Source organism: Lathyrus oleraceus, chromosome 7 (genome assembly GCF_024323335.1).
Source record: "Lathyrus oleraceus cultivar Zhongwan6 chromosome 7, CAAS_Psat_ZW6_1.0, whole genome shotgun sequence".
Classification (NCBI taxonomy): Eukaryota; Viridiplantae; Streptophyta; class Magnoliopsida; order Fabales; family Fabaceae; genus Lathyrus; species Lathyrus oleraceus.
Window position 1 is genome coordinate 305,702,307 of NC_066585.1, and position 20,539 is coordinate 305,722,845.

Here is a 20,539-nt window from a genome sequence, read left to right on the forward strand (position 1 = left end):
TATTTTATTTAAGACATTAGTTCCCCTGTCAAGTACACTCACCTCCCCTTTCAAGAGAAGAGGGGAGTGTAATATCTCCAACATAAGGGTGGTAAGTGTTCATTTAAAAACACGAGATGAGTGTCATTAAGCATAAAATAGAAGAAGCGAATGCAATTTTCCCATTAGAATTAGAAAAATACTACAGTATATTAAGGACCTACAACAACAACAACAAAGTCTTATCCCACTAAGTGGGGGTAAGAACCTCCGGTGAGGAATTCAGCTGCTACTTATATGATACTAAAGTGACAAGATTCCTAAAAACCAAACAGACAAGGGAAAGCTGGTAATAAATTTGGTATATTGTAATGATATATTTGACTTGTAGTAAGGCATGGAAAAAGATTTATCAAACATCAACAACCTCAGATAAATGGAGAATGGTTGAGACCTAAACTTTGTGCATCAATGCTACCTTTGTGTGGCAATAAACTTTCCTACTCATGTAAAGATTATTATAAACTCCAAAAAATAATAATTAGAGTGCATACAGTTAACCTTATTTGCACTAAGCAGCTAAAAGCATCTACACAAAACGGAATGGTCTGATCGCATATGTGTGAGAAAACCTAAGTTGTGCTACTTTCTTGAATGTCAGGATCAAAAACATTCCGTGCTTCACATGGAATTATAGCAAACTAAGATATAAAAATAAAAACAGAATTATAGCAAAGTAACATAAAAAATAAAAATAAAACCTGTGATCATTTATTGCGCTTTGCACTACTGCTTCAGCATCCTTGACAAGTGCAACATATTCCACCTGAATGTAGGATTTAATTATACACATGAACGTGAAAATAGGTAAATAAATAGACACATAAGTGAATAAATATTTTTAAAAAAATAATATCTAAAGACTAGATACTAAGACCCAATGAAACAAAATTATGATAAGAGAAATGTGGCAGTTACATTAAAATTAATGCCATTCCTCAGAACTGGCTCAATAGACAAAGCTCTGCAAGCATCGCGAAATTGTCTTTCGAGAAAAATTGGTGATAAGTCCTTGTTTTGGTAGGGATTAACTACCACAAAAGTTATTGCATGTGACCCAGGAAAATATCCAACATATATAGCACGTCCCTCTGAGATGCTGAAATTAATAAAAGAATGGTGAATATCAAACAATTGCCTTTAAAGATATTATGCAAAGCACAAGAAGACATGAAATCTACCTTAAAAAGCAAATGAGGCTCTAATTTTAACCCAAAAAAGTAGTGACAAATAATTGAGAATAACACTGTAGACATTAGGGCTCACTTACCTGTGGTATAAGTAAAAAAAAGGTATTGATTGTTCAAGATAAGCACATTCTGTTGTGGTCTTCATGTGCAATTCACTTAAATTCCATGGCTCCTGTAGGCTACGTTTTTTAGCAGTTTTATCTACCTTACAAACACAACCAAGTTGGACTATTGCGTTGAACTCTAGCGGCACCTTGGTTTCATATATTCCCTGGCATAAAAATTGCATCCTCCAATTTAAATCACCAACATATATATTTGACAAAATGGAAGTAAAACTGGTTTCATATACTTTGATGTACCAAAGTAATCTAAATGAGAGTAGACATAAAAATAATAATATGTGAAGCATGCATTTTGTTACAACTGATGTAAATAAGTAGCTGTGTTTAATAGTATCTTGTAAATTGTTAAGTTTCAAAAAAATTGTCATAAGTTTTAGATAAAATAAGGAGAAAAATAAGAAACGTGATTGTGGAATATTGTGATTGATAAAGATTTGATACAAACTTGATATAAAAAACTAAACACCAACCCCTATAATTAGCAAAATAAGGAAACAAATCATGATAATAACTAATACTAATCCTAGGAGATAATATAAGATACGTAAGATTAGAAACTGATCCTCGGAAATAAACTAAAATATTCTTAGATATTAGGATATACTATCTTATATTCTAACTCTTCCCCTCAAGCTAAAGCTTATAAAGCTTTAGCTTGTAACAAGAAAATAATATATCTCTGCACAGATAAAAAATAAAGGTTGGGAAGACAACTCAGGAATGCTTGTTAAGTTGACTAGAATTGTTAGAAAGTTAGTTCTGCTAGATAGTTGTAATGACTATCATCCTGATAGCAATTGTGTCGAGCAATCAAACAAAGATAAGACCACTGATTTGGGATGAAGACAACGCTAGTGTCTTTGGGGTGAAGGTTGTGGCTTGTGCATTTGGTCCAAAGATGAGGTCAAGCATGTGCATCTAGGCCGAAGACGGGCTTCTGCACCTGGAAAGAGGCGGAAGCTAGAGCATCTGGGACAAAATTCTAGGATAGTGAGTCATAAACAACATAAGTCACCATCTGAATGACAATAGATAGGAAAAGTAGTCACCAGTAAAATGATCACCGATGGAAAAAAAAAAGCTTTTATATGATCCAACAATAGTGAGAAAATAATTGCATGACAAACACCGTTGAAGCTGGCCTCACAATGCAAAAACATCAAACATGCATAATTGCCCAGTGCCCATAAAATAGAAGAAAACGAAATAGCAAACTTGGGTATCACCTAATTTTACATGTCTCTTCCTTGTCTTTTGTATAAATTCCAAAGGCTTAGGTGATTGTGAAGCTCTTTCTAATCCTGGGTGACAACAAGCTATCGGTTAAAAAATGCATACATTTCGGAGCAGTGGGTTGTTCCTCTTCCACCAAGAAAGGTGGTTGTTATCTTGGATTTGGGACACTTGCCCCAATTGTGAAAATGAATCTGTTCATTTGCTATGTCCATGGCTTCTATTTGTTGGTAGCCTCTTCACAAATTTGATATTTAGAATGCTTTCCTCCATGGTAATCTACTAATCTCAATGAAGAAGTTAATATGGAGCAAAGCTTCTTGAATTTGTTACTCACCGGGGGTCTTCATGGCTCTGGATATGGTAATCTCTTCGAGCTTGGTTCAGCAGATTTAGACATGTTGTTCAACAAAGTAATCTTACTTGAAGTGATAGATATTCATTGGGGCAATCTTATATCCTAGAAAAGTAAGAAGCATAAACTCGTTCGCAAGGTCAAGTGCAAATGCAAAATATTGAGTCATGGTATTGGCTGATTGTGAGTTCATATGGCTTAAATAGTTACTTTAGGAGCATGGATTTGGAGTTTTCGCACTGATGGCATTGGCAACAATCATTAAATAACATATTGCCTCAAATTGAGTATTTCATGAGAAGAATAAGCATATTGAGACACATTTTCATTTTTTATAGAGAATATTTTACTTAGAGACATCATACTAGCTTTGTTAGTTCAAATGATAACTGACAAATGTCTGGAGTCCACATACGTACCAAAACGTGATCCATATGATTTTTATACCCAAGCTTGAAGGGGAATGTTAGATTATGTAAATAATTATGGTTTATTTGTATTTTACTATTCTATGTGTGTAAGATAGATCTAGTGTGTACGTGGATTCTCTTATTCTCTTTCTAACCACATATCGATTCCTTTGCATGTATACAAACTCCATACCAATTTATTGATATTTTTTGCTTATACAAACAAGAAATTGTAACAATAAACATGTAACACGAAATATGTATTTATTATACAGGTATATCATATCATGTAAATAGGGATAGAATCTCCTATATTTATTTTTTTGTAAGTATTGCTTTGAGCATTTATAAAATTGACTCTGCTTTGAAGTTCAAACACAGTTTCACCGTATTCCTTTCTATTTTTCTCTCATTCAACAGAATCATTTATCTGATGTCAAAATAGTGGCCTCTAGATGAGACTACTTGTAACCCTTACCCCTCAAAAACAACAAATAATTAAGACTTCCCTATTATGTTATGATCTCTAACTATTAGTTAGAGTGAGAATGCTGGCATATGATATCACAAAATTATAAGAGATGCAACAAATTGTCCACATAGAAAAGAAGTATAGACGCGCGCACACATATATATTGATGATCAGTAAGTGTACGGACCTCAACATCAGGATCTGCTAGAAGAGCGGAAAGTTTTTTGCTTTCTTCTTTATATTGTACTTCATTAATTGTGACCTGCAAAATTTTATAATCAATATTAATACTTCAGTTGAGAGAAAATAATAAATGAATCATCATAAAATCTTTTAAAAGGGTAGGCGAGGGAGTAATAATACTACCAGTACCTCATACAGGTTATAGCTATGTCTTCCATGAGGAAGAGTCTTGTTGACACGTTTGCCAGAAAATTCTTCAGTTGGTAATCTAGAGTTAAGGTAAAAGACTCTAGGAACAAAAATAGGAATCTTGAGCATAATCCCGTCAACAACAACCCAAGCAAAAAACTGGCCAGCTTGTGTACTGTAGACCAGCTGTATTATCTGAATCACACGAATATTAGAATAAGGAAATTTTAAAATCATAAGTATCGGTGTAAAAATGACTATTGCAAAACTAATAACTACCTGCCAGTGGCACCGTGTTAAGGCTTCCTCGTGCCTTCTAAAATATGAACTGACATTACTTTTGCCGTGATTCAACTTACCGCTGGTTTGTTCAATACTGCCATTTAAATTGTCAGATCTCTTTGAAATCTCCAATCTGAGAAAATCAAAGATCATCTTTAATACGAATCAATAATATATCAAATATCATGTGTATATGTAAATCACATTGATGAACGCCGAGATATCTATCATGACATTATGATTGTCACCCAGTAAAAAATGTTCAATGAATATGGCAAAGAATGGCAGGCAGATCACTTGTAAAGTCAGTAACACAAAAAAGTTCTGTAATTTTGCTTGTGCCACCTTGAAAGAAAATTGTGTAGCCAAAATAGGGAATAAGAAGTACTCAATTCTTAAGATGCACACAGGAGACTTTGATCATACATACTCTGAAACAAAGTAAATGGCCAATACTCCCACCGTTTCAAAATGAATGTCATTTAAGATTTTCACACACGGATTAAGAAATGTAATAATATTGTCATAAGATATTGCACTTTTATAAATTAACCTTATAAATGTTTTGGAATTAGTGTTTAGGATAATAATTAATTGACACAACTGAAAAAATAGCAATCATTTCTACCTTGAAAAGTGAGAATGACATTCATTTTGAAACAAGTTTTATTTGCTAAAACGACAGTCATTTTGAAACGGAGGGAGTATATGATAACACAAACTTATTAACTTGGCCAAAAGCCATCTTTGAGCTATTGTCTTTGTTGCCCTTATTGTTTATCTATTTTTTATTTATCGAGAAGTTAAAGCATCCAGAAGACGTTAAAATAAAATAACATTTTATCTCTTTCCTACAAACAACTGTGATTATTATCTTTTGGGACTTGCCCATTGAATGAGTCATTCCAAAGAACTTCCTAAATATTGATCCATAAACTTTAAAATTTATGCAGCAAAAAGAACATTACCTTTGCTTTTTTCTCATTCCCAACATATTTTTCCACTTTCTCTTTTTCATTTGAAGCCATCCTTGATAATCTACAGTTCTGTCGATATCTTCACATAATATTTCATTTTGTTGTGAAAGTGGGTGAACTATGTTACTCCTGTCAATAGGTTGTTGCTCTGAATCTTCTTGACCATTGAACTTATCTGAATGCTGTTCATTGTTAGCTTCATAATGCCGTATAATTGGTCTAGGTCCTGTAGAACTCCTGCCCTTGTTTCCGAAGTCCTCCAAGTCATCAACACTCTCATCAATCATAATGTCGTGGACACCTTTAGAATCATTATGTTTTTTTGAGCTCTCGTTTTTTATCATTGACTTAAAGGTATCGTCTATTTTTCTTTGGCGAAACTTGTCCTCCTTCTCACGGACCTTCTTATGCAACCAATCAGGATGAACAACCCTAGGGACAGGATTTGCAACCTGCAAGCATTAAACTCTTGTCTGTAAAACATTAGAACAGACAAGAACATATTTTGAAATTCAGAGAGAAAAAATTAACAAACCTTTTGCATTGCAGCAGGAATAGTGATAATTTTTTGAATTGCAGAACTAAGCCGCTGCTTGTAATAGGACCAGTCAATTATAGAGCGAATGCCAACATCTGATGAGACCTTGCACCATTTTCGGACATAGAACTTCATTACTTCTGCAAAAAGTTTGCATGCATTTTCTTATTTAAAATGTAAACAATAAAAAAATTGATATTTGTTCCTTAAAAAACAAGCAAGTTACCAGCATCAGTTTGAAATATTGCCACAGGAAGAGCACGTTCACTTACAGGTGTTCCCTGCAAAGAGAATGGTCTTCAGATGATAGTCACTAAGCAACAAACAAGCAGATTATTTGGATGAATGGAACAAATGTGATTCATGAAATTTTCAAATATTCATAGATCACACCTTAGGTTCACTTGCTACTATGTATTGACATCGAAGACCTTTATCTTTGACCATTGCATCACCAAGAAAATCAGCAAGACGTTTAGCAGTGGTAACAGCACAAGACTTCTGCTGACCATATTCAGCTAAAGACTTGCTCATGGTACTTGATTCTGATATATAATCAAGCAACTCGCTATCTGCAATATCTTTTCCTTGGGTCTGTGTGACAGGAAGAATTTAAGTGATAAGGACACAGAAAAATGCATCTGGCAGAGACCATATAGGTATTTTTAACTAATTAATGTGGAATATATATATATATATATATATATATATATATATATATATATATATATATATATATATATAAAGCGCCTAATACTACAATTACAATAGACTTTATCATACATCAAGAAGATCAAGCCAGCGATTTGCCACTATAGCAACTTCTGAATAGCATTCCTTTAAGGTTGAGCCGTGCAGAAAATTGTCAAAAAGCTCGGCCTGTTGAAAAACAAGAATTTTAACTGATCAATCTAACTTTGCATTAAGAACATAGCAACCATTAAAAAGGCCCTGAACATTGAACTACAACTTTGATGCTACATTTTAGAAAGAAATAAAAAATTATGCAATCTATGAAAAGAAAAGGACTAGTTTATGCAACGAGTTTGGAACTGTTAATTCTAAAAATGTTAATTAGTATAATTTCTAACTACCGATACCTATCCACACTGGAAAAGAAATACTCCAAGTAGTTAGTAAATATGAATGCTTCTGCTTTAACTAGTTACCATCACCCTTGTAGTGAAAGGGCAATAATCATTCCAACAAATCAGATGCATCAGGAAGCAAGTAAGAATACACATCCTTGTCATTACCAAATCTTATTGTATGGGTCACACTTGAAGTTATCTTTATTAAAATACCTGGAAAACCTTGATTAGCTTCAGTTCACCTCTGCGCTTGATCTCAAAACCTTTCAGCTCTGCAAGGGTTCCATCATCATTAAAAACAGCATATCGCTTCTTAATTAAAATTCCTTCCTCCTTGGAAGCAGGTATGATCATTGCCTGCACCAAAGCAAATCATACAAGTCATTTAAATATAGTGAAACACGGGACAAAATTTTAATATCAATTTGCCGCTCCATTTTACCTTATATGGTCCATCCACCTCAAATTCAATAGAGCATTCACTATGAGTTGTATAAGTTTTCCTATTTGGATCTGTGAGCGTCTGTCAGGAAATTGGAAAGACAAAGAATGACGTAATCACTTGTTAAAGCAAGGTAACTGAAGACTACTGAGGGTAAAACAAAGCGGAAGCACTTGAGTCATATTGTGAATCGAACTATCTACAAATAAAATTACAAGCTCACCTGGTACTGATCGTTTGTATTATTTATTGCCACATCAACATTAAGCATAACACAAGGGTATGAGATTGTCAGCTTCCTTTTTGAGTCTCTGAAATGCATCAAAAATGAGTTGGCGTCTAATGATTTCAAACAATAGCATTTGAAATTGTTGAAAACTAGAAAGAGAAAAAACATTGTGGAAGATAGGCAGAGTGAAATGCAAGATAAAGCACAATTGCCTACAGCCTACGCCTTTAATTAAGTAATGTTGGAGAAATTAATTAGAATATCCAATTATACAACTTAGCAAATAGCCACCAAAATCATTGATCTTAAGTTTTGCAGTCAACAAATTCCTAAATACTCTTTTAATATTATAAAATTCAGCAAACTTTATCATATAATAGACAGCCCCCTGGTTTATTAACCAATGACAAGTCCTTCTTTTGTTTGTAAGATTTGGCACATTGAAATTTCATATCACAAGGTAATAATTGAATTGATAAATTTAATTTCTACAAAAGCTATGTATATAAGTCAAGGTTCATTACTTTTTTGCAAGGGTTCCATCATCATTAAAAACAGCATATCACTTTAACGCCTTTAATTACTTTTTTGTAGAGCACAAGTTTCCAATCATAATATTATCTTGATCATCATGTATGGAGAAAACAAATAATTTAGAAGTTAATAGATATATAACTGAATAGCAAATTTTGTCAACAAAAATAACTTAGTAGCACGTATTTACTTGTTATATGTAAAAATAAAGTGATGAAGTACCAAATAATTTTTCAACCGTCTTAGACTATACAAAAATATCTTATAGTATCTAGATATTATATGTTGGAAGTATCTTAGTTTATCTCATACAATCAGTTTGTAATCTTAGAGTATCTTAGCTTATCTCATAAGATTAATTTTAATTACTTAGTTATTATCATGATTTGTTTCTTGACTTCCCTATTTACTTAGAATTAGAAGTCGTGTATCCCTATAAATAGGTGCTAGTGTTGAGTCTTTTGTATCAAGTTTAGTGTACCATATTACACCAGAATCATATTTTTTTTCCTTATTTTATCAAAAACTCAGAAATTCAACAAAATGTATGAAACTTTGTGAACCTGATCTGCTTAATGATAACTTTCAATTTAGTAATTGGATTGATTAAATTTGCATTAAGCATATAAAGTTAACACCTGATATTAACAACTTTGAATATAGGTATGCATAAACAGACACATAAATTAATAACTTTGCATACATTGTTTTGAAAGTGAAATTTTCTGGAAACGACCCAGGAAGTGCACACCAGATACCATCAGTGTCTAGTTCAAGTGGTTTCCCTATTTTCTCTACCAGTAAGCGGGCATTCTGAATTATTTTAGCACCAGTATATGTGACAACACCGGCCATTTCCATGGAGTACCATCTTGCACCCCTGGAACAAAAACATTGATGCACAAGAAGATTAAGAAGAAAAAATAGCAAATGTTATTGAATGAATCCCAATGATGAAACTTCAAAAACATATGGAGGTCAATGTACTCACTTTCGCATTACATATCCATAAAAGGAATTAAGAATACACTTGTGAGCAAGTTGCAATGAATCATAAAGCACTACCATGTCCTGATGCATAAAACAAACAAATATGAAATCCCAACACTGTAACATATAGCCAACAGCAAATTGAGTACATTGTGAAAGAACCAACAAGCCTGTTAATATAATAATTCATACTTGTGCTTCCTGGATCTTCATAGAATTTCCACTGGCCTTGGCGTCTGATAGTTTTCCTTTCCAAACCTTGTTAAGGCCTTTATATTCATATCTCCTATCCCGGAAACTTGAACCAGATAGCACAAAACATGGCCTTAGTACTACAACCAACCAAAAAAAAAGTGCAAGACAAACTTAAGGGATTCTTAAAAGGGTTCATCAATCCAAATTAAAACTATGAGTTGTATATTAAATATGCCTTGCGGATTATAAACATCCATGGACATCTGCTTCAAACTAGATATTCCAATGGTAAGTTTTTATTCAAAGTTACTCTTCAATGATCTCAGCTCACCTGCGAACAGTGTCAACATAAAATGGATTTTCACGCATGCAGATTCCAGCTTCACGGAGTTCAGTAACTGGTTTGTCAAGTACTCGTTTATATGCCTGAGGAAGCCATTATGATTTAGTATGCCATACTTTATTTAAAGAGAATGTTCAATAAATCAACCATAACCTTTTGGCAGTATTTCTTTAAACGCTCTTTTAGTCTTAGTTGTTGCTCAGCTTTGGGCAGGTCAAGAAACGATTTTGTTGACCTTTCATTTACTCCATCTACAAACTCTGACTCAATTTGCTTCTTTAGATGATAATAGTCACTAAAAGGATTTTAAAAAATACCCTTGTCAGTCATTTATTTAACTTTTTACAAATTTCAGCAAAACAATCTGCAGTGCAGCAAGACATTAACATTAACATAAAAAGGAAATTACACCTTTTCTTTGCCGTGAATGTTTCTCCACGCCAAACCCATTCAAGCTTGCGTAGACAAGTCTTTCCGGGACGGTTAAAGTCACATGCAGTGCAAATCTCGTCCGTAACAATTGATGGAGGCTGCAATCATGAAAAAATCCCTTAGGCCTTAGGTTATGGGATCAAAACTCATAGTGATAGTGAAACGAAACAGGCAGAAAACATACATATCTTTCAATTATCCCCTTACATTTCAAATCAAATTCTTATCCACATTAAACTTTTGGCTATGAAATGGTAAGATGATAATCACTAACATTTTACTTGAAATGCTTATGACACCCTTGTACTTGATGAAAACTGTTGAAAGATATCTTATATATTTTAGTATTCTGATAGGAAACACCCTATAGTGGAGGTATATGCTAGGAAGAATAGAAAGATAAAAGAGAATTAACTTTCTGAGATGTGCTTCTCTATTAGGCTGGTATTCTATAGCAATTAACCAACTGAAGTTGGTTAATTGTGGGAGTGAAAGGTATATAAAAAGGTATGCTTCTTTAATTTTCTTCTTTACTTCTTCATCTTCCCTGTCTTCTTTCAGTAGGTGAGCATCTTTTGCAGCTTTGTTTGGATTTTTCTGACAGTGGACAAGCCTACTGAGTTTTTTTCAAGTCAGTTAGATGAGTTCTTCCTATTCAATATGGTTTGTGACCGGTTTAATGACATCATCACCGGTTACATGCACATCCGATCTGAAACATTGAATGAACCGGTCAATGGTCTGGTTCCAGATTGAAACGATTTGAGCAATCAGTTCGGTCTGGTTCCAGGTTGAACTGGTTTGACCGATCAATCCGGACTGGTTCCATATTGAATTGGTTTGACCAATCAGTCCGGTCTGGTTTTTAAAACAAAGCCAGAATGTGAAGGTGTTGTGAGTCCCCCATCGACTAGAGATATGTCCTAGGTAGTGCTTATAAGGTTTTGACAGTCCTCATTTGATAAGCCTTTTTGTGGGGTTGAGGTTGGTCATAAGCTTGTGTTCTCATAATCAAGAGAAAGACACTATATACATAATTTAAGGGTGACAGAGGAAATGAATAAAACACATTATTTATAAGGAGGTCGGGAAATGGAATGAAATTCAAAGTACACAACTATTCTTAGCAAACAGACTCACACTCACAAGATTTTGTGATTGAAGGAAACAATATCAAGTTATTGGAAATAACTTGGCATTGATATATATTAGAATTAGAGATGGACCTAACTTAACCTTACAAAACAGATTTGTAAGGTGAAGAGTGTCACTCTATAAATCTCATTCAGGCTCTATCTTTAATCTATGTGGGACTTTGTTTTTCCAATCAAATGTGATCGAGATAGAAAGAGGCCAAATAATAGATTTCATATGCAAACCTTGACTATTTCCTACGAGAACCTAAAAGTTGGCTCAAAGAGTGAGGTTGCTCTCCCATATTTATACATTCAACAGCCCAGGTACCTAAGCAGCTCTGATACCATGTTAAATATACTTGGATCTCATCTCCAAAAGCTAGCTCTAAAGGTGAGGTTGCCCTCATATATTTATACACCTAACAGCCTGAAAACCTAAGCAATGTGGGACTTCAAACAAACTCCAACATTCACAACTACCAACTTCAACGTTAAAGTAGTTATAACATACTGAGGCATCATGGATTCATGACCAAAGCAGCTGGGATATGCATGCGAGCAACCAATAATGATGCAGAATAAAACAAAGCGAAACTGAAGAAGATCAAAAGAATCACAACCAAGTGAGAAGTTTCAGATCTTGAAGCTCCCAACAAAGTGGGACCCCTAATACATATACTCTTAACAAATTTCCATTGGAAAAACATACTAAGCATGAATATTCTGCTGAAGACCAATATTCTAAATAAAAATATCATAATACCTGAAGTCGGTTTGTTAAAATTATGTTTGGATACATTGCAGCTACATCCAAATGATAAATGAGGGGGCATTCATCACGTATTGGTGCATCTCGTAATTTTACAAGCTGCGCGTATAGAAAAATAGGTGAAGTAACCATACATGAAAAATTAACCAGCCAAAATTCATAATAAGTACCTTTTCCAGGATAGCATCCTTCACTTCATCATAATTTGAGACAGATTCTAAATCCATCTTACCCTCTACTCTTATAGCATATTGTAGATCTCGATCAAGGTTGTTGATCAATTGCTGGAACAACATACATTTAGTTAGGCATACTTACAGAAAATATAATAAAGAAGCATGAATTTAGAGTTTTATTTATTGGGGTGTGGGTGGGGTGGAAATTGGTGTCTACTCCACCCTTGTGGCACAAACAGGGTTTTTCCCTATTGTGCCAAGAAAATTACTAGAATTGGAAGAAGTAACAGCTAAATATATGAAAAATGAACAGTATGTTCTATAGTTGAAGGAGTACACAGTCACTAGTAAAGTAATTAAAGACGGAAACAACAAACCTCAAAGGCAGATGGCTCGAGTGTAAAATTACATGGAATATCAGATCTAAATACACCACTTTCTAGGCATTCAACATGGCCACCTATATACGTCTCACTCTCAAGAAGATGATTCTTGTAAAACTTCTCCGGATCAGATTGGTGCTTGTTAGGGCAGATAACATTAGCCTCGTATGACTGTAACAGAAGTGGAAATAAATAAAAGAGAGACTAGAGGCCTTGAAATGGGAAAAGTAAAACACACACAGAGATTCAACTTCAATAAAAGCATGAATAAGAGCAGACCTGGACCATAAGCAACATTTCACATAGGGTCCCGCTGCCTTTGCGCAAAACCTCATCTGGTGACATGGGAATGATAGTGGCAAGAGAGAAAATAAAGGGATGAACATAAGTTGTATATAGGTAATATGTTGACACTGCATCAGAAACAGAATAGGAGGCCATCATCTGCAATAACAATTCAAAGAAAAGAAAAGAATAAGCAAAATGAACAAGATACCTCATGAGAGTCGTAACCAACCAAATGCACAACTTTATAGATTGAAAACTCTAACAATAGTATGGCATACCCTTGGGAAAAAACAATGCTCAATACCAACAATAAAAAAACTTAAGGTCTAAACAGTTCCTTAACTCTTGGTAGACAGATAAATACAAATGGTATTCTTGTTTTACTTTTCTTTTTTGGCATTAAAGTGGATCTTGTCATTTTAAAATTTAAAAAAAATAATAATCATTAAACTACAGCACCTCCATTAATTAGGTATGAGGATACAAAACATAACCTCAAAGTTCAGTACCAAATATGTCAAAACCCACAGACCTCAGAGATTAGCAGACGACAATTTTACCCAAACACATGTCATTAAGTAAAAGGCCCTCTTTGAATCCAACACAACAAGCTCAATCAAAACCAATTCCATCAGATCCTTTAGGAAAATAAGACAACTATGTCACCGTCCATTCTTCGCAGGCAGCACTAAAGGGCTTGGTACATGGAATGTATGGTGGGTGTCCTAATGGATAGGCTCTAATACCATTTAGGAACTACAAAGATAGAGAAACAAAGGAAGAGGAGAGATTTTATACAATGATTCTCTAGAGAAAAACTTGATTAATGATTACAAAAGAATGAGTATTGTTAGGGAGAATGCATCCTAACTAATTTGAACTAAGTTAGTTACATTGTACCATCAACATTATGACAAAATTAGATTCTGTTATTGAGTGGCTTTATTATACACTACTAGCATTCAGACAGGCACTTTGGTGTCTTTCTATTTGCTTTTCTCAGTCTTTCATTTTCCATTCCCTCTTTTTTCTCTTTGATTAGGTAATAAAAGGGAACTTTTGAAAGTAAAATAGTTTAAAATAAATGGTAAAAGAGACATCACTTAGATCACTCCTACCTGAGGCTTTTCCTTTGCAAAGCGTACCATGTCCTCTGGGTTCACCTCCTCTGGATCATACCCCAACTTGGCTTTTGTTACAGCCTAAATAAAACAAAGAAAATATCATATGGAGAAGGGCAAAATTGCTTAAACAGAAATTAATGAGCACGTGACTTAAACTTTATTTCATATAACATGCAAGGAGACCATTCAATTTAACTTACAACAAGTTATCTCAAACACAGTAAATATAAATTTTGTAAATAACTTCAAAAGTTTAGCAAATAAACGAATATGTAGCTAAGTAGGTAACTAGTTAACCAGATATGATTATGTCATTGTGCATATTGGGAGAGTAGTATGCATAACCTTATTAAGGTAGAGAATAGAAAGAAAGACAAACAGACTTGAGCCAAGTAAAGTGTATCAAAAGATGGAGGATAAAGTCTTCAGCAAAATCAAAAACAATGAAAGGGAAAGAGATGTGTGCTCAATAAATCATAAATGCAGGCAAGCTCTCCAATACTCTGAATATCAGACACTGTGCTTCCTTTTAATAAGTCATGGGTAGAGAAACAAAGGGGGCCATAAAGTTATTCTATCTCATACATCAGCGGTATTACAATAAGGTTACTGCTAGCGTAAGCATTATGCATGATAAGCATGAGGAGTGGAATTAAAATTATCAAATTTGACATATTAAATAAAATCTTCCTAATGATTCTTATCAATGTTTCAACTTGTTAATTATAGAGTTAAATATGTTAGTAGTCCTTGTAAAATCAGTAAATCTTGGTTTTGGCATCTGAAAAAAACTCCGTCTTTTAACATTAATCCCCCTCCAAAATTTGCAAGTATTATTTGTAATCCCTATAATTGATAGGGACTGGGTAGTATAGGGTGCTCAAGTTCCAACATCAAATAGTATGGAGTGATTGGTGGAGTATTGAAGTGGTCAAATTCATCTACCTTGATAGCTAGCTTTCAAGGGATGGTTGCCCAAGTGCTTGGATTCTTATTAGTTGGTATTAGGGCAAGCTGTCAACGGCTCGGAAAATTCTACCTATGAAAGTGCTGACTGGAAAGATTGACGAAAGCATCGTAAAGTGCAGCCATCAAGACAACAGCTCTCAGGGGCGACGCTATGATAGGGAATGGGATATTATATTATGGGGTGTTCAAGTCCCACCTTAAGTAGTATGGGATGCTTAAATGGAGATTTCAAGTAGCTTGGTTCTTCTCCCTAGTTATCTAACTTTTAAGAGAAGGCTTTCAAGTGCTTGGATACTCAAAATAAAATGAAAGAATTTTGATTTTGATCCCTGTAAAAAGATATTTTGTTTCCATCCCTCTAAAACTTCAAATCAATGACGCTATGATAGGGAATGGGATATTATATTATGGGGTGTTCAAGTCCCGCCTTAAGTAGTATGGGATGCTTAAATGGAGATTTCAAGTAGCTTGGTTCTTCTCCCTAGTTATCTAACTTTTAAGAGAAGGCTTTCAAGTGCTTGGATACTCAAAATAAAATGAAAGAATTTTGATTTTGATCCCTGTAAAAGGATATTTTGTTTTCATCCCTCTAAAACTTCAAATCACTATTTTTGGCCTTTAGCTTTCATTTAAGGTTCAAGAAAATAATTCTGTGGAGTCACGTGCTATCATGACATCTCAAAAATTAGTGTCACAGAGAAACATAGTTAAATACAATTAATAAAATGAACCTAATAATTAATAAAATAAATTACAACAGCTTGAGAGTATGAATTTGGTACCTTGAGGCCTTGGCTCCCCTGAGGAAGATAACTGTCACGTTTAACCCATGCAAAGCAATCTAAATGGGGAGCAAATTTAGCACGACATTCCCCTTGATTCATGTCACATTGAAACCCCAGTTCCTGCAAGATCGAATAATACCAGAAAAATGAAAGAAAAAATAGTGAATTAATTATTAATAAACTAAAAGGGTAATAGTTGAACTGATATGGTTCAGAATAAGGAGCGAATATAAAAATGAAATTTCAAACATACATGCCTCGTCCCAAAATGTATATGCAAAGAAAGTTACGACACATAAACAACTATTGTACAACAAAGCCCACTTCAAGCACAAATACAATGGGAATCGATGTCTTCCTTTAAGTTGATATGCTAATGAAAATGTGAAGAAAGAAAGAATTATGTATGCACATGCACTATACTTATTTACCCACATAAATGAAGCCAGTACTGCACAAGAAAACACAAGGTTAGCAACATACATCACTCATTTTGAACCCGTGATGGGCTGCCCGTCGTTCCAGGAATGGCCAGTCAAAGAAATCACCGTTATATGTCACATAGATACCAGGTTTCACTTCTTGCATATGAGAAAACCATGTTCTAAGAAGCTCAATCTGCCAAATAATATCAGCCACAAACCCAAAAAAATTAATAAACCTGAACAAAATAAATACCATTGTTATAAAACAACTGGGCGAACAGATTTTCAGCAGATAAACAGAATATGATATAACCATCGTCTGTGGATTCACATATACCATTACCTCATTTTGAACATTTGTCACCTTAAAACACCCTTCAAACTCTGGTTTTGGAGTGAACTCTAAATCCTCTATATCATCCCCAACACACTGGAAAAAAAGTGGAAAACAACACCATTACTTAAGGTTGTCATCAGCCTATGATAATGACTAATGTTTTTAAAATACAGGTGCTCAACATACAACTACAGGATCAATTAACAACTACTTTTGATGAAATAGAATTATATAATTTATTATTGTTCCACTGATTCTCTGGCTACACTTTATGCATAATTTGGAGGTTAAATGGATGAGGATTACCAATCTCTACTTGTACATCTCAAACTTTACAGAAAATCAAAACATTGTACTGAGATCAACTTCTGTGCACCCAAAGTAGGTGTGATTGGGAATCATAAAACCTCTAGAAGGTTGATGGCCTGAATAACATTAAATTCTTATGAAAAGAAAGAGCAATCAAAAGATATTGACCATAATAAAACTGAAGATAAGAGACTTTTGATGAAATGTGTATTTTTCAGTTTCATTTGTAATAATAGAATAGTAACAGCAAGAGAGAGATTACTCAAACATTAACAACTTCCATTAGTACTTACCTCTCTATTTATGATTAAATACCCTTGCCTGTCTACCATATATGAAATCATCATAACTGAATCATAGTCAGCATCAGGAAACTTCAATGGAAGTTTTGTAGTCTCGATATCAAATGCACAAACACGAACTTCAGCACGCTGCAGAAGATCTGTCCTTCTCTCAAGTGTAACCCCATCAGTGGACACACCAACATCATACCACAGGCCACACCGTATATCTGGGTCACGTGTATTTAAGAGTGAGATGATAAAGATGAATATAACGTGACAATAGAAAATGGGATATTTGAATAGGTGCTTTAAACAAGAAGATAAAAATAAATATAAAAACTTACCGTTGTCAATAGCAAAGCGAACATGGTAAGGAACATCATATTCACGAAGATCAATTATGCAATCTAGAAAATCTTGAAGTTTTTGTTCTCTGCTAAGCAACATGCATTCTAGGGTCAGATCAGGTTACAGAGTAAAGTTATAATCTACTAAGAATATATGCACTAAAAAATGAAATTCTATTGTTAAATGAAGTAAACTTCAATCTAAAAATTAACTGTCCCGTGAAACTTAATTTACCTTCTCCCTGATAATATGGACTCGTAGGCTTCTGCAGCATCAGACTTTGCTTTATTTCTTTCAACAACATGCATCAGGTCACTCTTCACATTCATCAGTTGTTGTACGGTATCAAATGAAATCTTTAAATAAGATTTTCTTAATCCAGACAAATGGTTTTTCTGTTCAGAAAAATGAAAATAATTCAGGGTCCATTTATGTGGAGATACAGAGTATGCATGGACTAATTGATTGAAGTAAAATGAAAACTCCAATGCAGATTGTGTAGTTAACCATTTTGACTTAAACTTCTTAAACTCCAGAAGGAATTACACTATAAAATACAAGAAAACAGATTATCAATGCTAAAGTTGTATAAGAGGCGAATAAAATTCTTACAAGATCCAGATCTTCCTTTTCTACAATTTTGATATCTGCAATCTGGCCTTCATAACGTCGTCTCAGGTATGCGTCAACATCCATCTCCATTTTATTCTATTAAATTTACATAATCACAGTTACCATTAACATTGTGAGAGTGACGGTTGTCGCCACAAAATAAACATCAATTCAGAATAAATTTGTAAAGGCAATGAACATTGATGTTTGGATAATCACACATAAACAACCTCTACATGCATGCATACGAATGTGCACACTCACCTTTGTAGCTACATAGAAATAAGGACGAAATCTGTATTTTGTCTTGAATGAAGACCCATCCTGCAAACACACTCCAATCAGTAACCTATTTACCAAACCAGGTCTCTCTTTTGGTGGAAAAACTAGTAACAAAGTGTTTCAGCCAAACAATACCTGTGTGACAAAGTAAAGATCAACGCAACTGTAGGCTTTGCGGGTATCCTCATCTTCATAAGATGACTGCAAAGCATGGTAAAGTGTGTATAAGTCCCTTCCACAAAAGTATTACATCAAATAAAATTGTTGTGACTTCAAAATTAAGAACTGAAAAAAAAACATAACGTCTATCCAAGAGACATATCACAGAAAATGAATTAGCATATAATGTTATATTTCAATATTAGATTAATTTTGAGGCAATGTCGGTGTAAAAATAATTACAATGTCAACCAATCAACCAATCAGAGGGTGAATAATGATAAGTAGAGTTTCACTAATAAGTCTTTTCCGACTTTACTAGATAATCCTAGGATACACCAACATCATCTAAACTGGAAAATGCAAGGGGTCTGTATTCTACACAGCACATTTAAGTAAAGAGGATGTAGATGCAATTAAAATCAAAAGTTTTCTATGTAGCACCGACACTCTGAAAAAATATGTCTATGTGTATGTGTCAGTGTTGAAGACCCACACCGACACTACACTGACACTTGTAATTACATTCAATTTATTCATTTTTTCAAATTATTACTGGTGTCAACGTGTCAGGTGTGAGTGGTGTGTCAATGATTCATAGAATGCTTTTAAACAAGTTATGATTAATTGACACCATAAATTAAAAGCTTCTATGAGAAACAATTTCACTCATACTTAAACAAGTCTAGAATTAAGTATTTCATGAATTCAATAGTATAACTAGAGGAAACTGATTCACACACTAATTTGACTTACTGTTGAAAAGGTGAGTAACCATCCAAGTCGTTTTTCCCCTTCTGAGAAAAGGTCGAACCCTAGCTTTGCTTCAAGTTCTTCCTCGGCGTTGTTGACCAATTTCTGCTTCTTTGAAGTTCTGTTGTCTCTCCGGTCCCATTTCCGGCCGCTCATTGTTGGCGAGGGAATTGAGATCTCAGATTACAGTTCCGATTGGAAGCTGATGACTCCTGCTACTGCTAAAATCTCGAATAGAAACCCCAACCCTCTTCTGTGAGTAAGGCCGGTGTATTTTCCCGCGCTTTTTCCCTTGCTTTTTATTTTATTCTTTTTGACTAGTAGTGTAATAGAGTCTTGCCGGTTCCTATATTACCCTGCGAAATTTCACGAAAATCAGGTTCTATTTTCTATTTAAAAAATATATTGCCCTCCAAATTTCAAGTCCTTTTTATTTCTAAAAAGTCTTGCGAAATTTCATATTTCTTTTTTTTTATTTCCTTTTATATTTTAAAATTGAGTATAGTATACAAGTGATCCTTTTTTACATGGTCAATTCGGTAATTTAATGTATTTAGTAATACAAGAGCGTATTTGTTTAAAATTTTAATTTCTTAAAAATATTTTGGTTTTTATGCTTTAAATTTTTTTTATTTTAACCTCTGTAAAATTATTTTATATTAAAATTTATTTTTATGATATTTTCACTATTTTATTTTATTTTATTTAATATTAATAACATAAATAAATTTTAGGTTTTAATATGTAAAATGGATTTTGATTTTTTTTAACAAAATAAAATGAGAATTTCTTAATGCATCTCATATGTTTCATATACACCACGCGAAATTCTAAAAATATTTTTAGTTTTTGAAGATGCATTTTTTAACGCACCAAAAGGTTAGTTAAAGTTAAAATATTTTGAAGATGATTTCCGAAACATTTTTTAGGTTAAATCGCGTCAGACTCTTCATCTTCCATATTTCACATTTTAACTCAAAATCAATTTCAAACTTTCTCAAATTTCTTCTTTACACCAAGTCAAATTTTATTATCAAGGCTCAAGGGAACATCAATCTTCATTTATAACATCAGAAACAACATCAAAAACATCAATTTGAGTTTTTGTGTGAATGAGTAGACATCAATTATTAGAGTTATAAATAAGTAGA

The 20,539-nt window shown here is 33.8% G+C and overlaps 1 protein-coding gene across 1 annotated transcript in view; it reads right to left on the minus strand.

Moving 5' to 3' along the window:
* LOC127107789 (DNA polymerase epsilon catalytic subunit A) overlaps window positions 1-19,726 on the minus strand; it is a 32,373-nt gene extending 12,647 nt beyond the window's left edge. Inside the window, exons 1-35 of the mRNA XM_051045106.1 lie at window positions 19,392-19,726; window positions 18,612-18,677; window positions 18,459-18,518; window positions 18,195-18,290; window positions 17,817-17,977; window positions 17,579-17,667; window positions 17,244-17,461; window positions 16,648-16,734; window positions 16,363-16,497; window positions 15,877-15,999; window positions 14,120-14,203; window positions 12,993-13,157; window positions 12,708-12,884; window positions 12,325-12,438; window positions 12,149-12,253; window positions 10,229-10,347; window positions 9,971-10,112; window positions 9,806-9,900; window positions 9,472-9,577; window positions 9,281-9,360; window positions 8,993-9,169; window positions 7,750-7,837; window positions 7,527-7,607; window positions 7,298-7,441; window positions 6,777-6,872; window positions 6,387-6,587; window positions 6,220-6,274; window positions 5,991-6,133; window positions 5,447-5,907; window positions 4,476-4,611; window positions 4,197-4,391; window positions 4,012-4,086; window positions 1,310-1,500; window positions 958-1,138; window positions 741-805 (exon numbers count right to left, since the gene is read on the minus strand). Of these exons, the coding sequence (XP_050901063.1) occupies window positions 741-805; window positions 958-1,138; window positions 1,310-1,500; window positions 4,012-4,086; window positions 4,197-4,391; window positions 4,476-4,611; window positions 5,447-5,907; window positions 5,991-6,133; window positions 6,220-6,274; window positions 6,387-6,587; window positions 6,777-6,872; window positions 7,298-7,441; window positions 7,527-7,607; window positions 7,750-7,837; window positions 8,993-9,169; window positions 9,281-9,360; window positions 9,472-9,577; window positions 9,806-9,900; window positions 9,971-10,112; window positions 10,229-10,347; window positions 12,149-12,253; window positions 12,325-12,438; window positions 12,708-12,884; window positions 12,993-13,157; window positions 14,120-14,203; window positions 15,877-15,999; window positions 16,363-16,497; window positions 16,648-16,734; window positions 17,244-17,461; window positions 17,579-17,667; window positions 17,817-17,977; window positions 18,195-18,290; window positions 18,459-18,518; window positions 18,612-18,677; window positions 19,392-19,544 (4,664 nt within the window). The 5' untranslated portion in view covers window positions 19,545-19,726. The remainder of the gene's footprint in view (window positions 1-740; window positions 806-957; window positions 1,139-1,309; window positions 1,501-4,011; window positions 4,087-4,196; window positions 4,392-4,475; window positions 4,612-5,446; window positions 5,908-5,990; window positions 6,134-6,219; window positions 6,275-6,386; window positions 6,588-6,776; window positions 6,873-7,297; window positions 7,442-7,526; window positions 7,608-7,749; window positions 7,838-8,992; window positions 9,170-9,280; window positions 9,361-9,471; window positions 9,578-9,805; window positions 9,901-9,970; window positions 10,113-10,228; window positions 10,348-12,148; window positions 12,254-12,324; window positions 12,439-12,707; window positions 12,885-12,992; window positions 13,158-14,119; window positions 14,204-15,876; window positions 16,000-16,362; window positions 16,498-16,647; window positions 16,735-17,243; window positions 17,462-17,578; window positions 17,668-17,816; window positions 17,978-18,194; window positions 18,291-18,458; window positions 18,519-18,611; window positions 18,678-19,391) is intronic.
* Window positions 19,727-20,539: the final 813 nt, after the last annotated feature.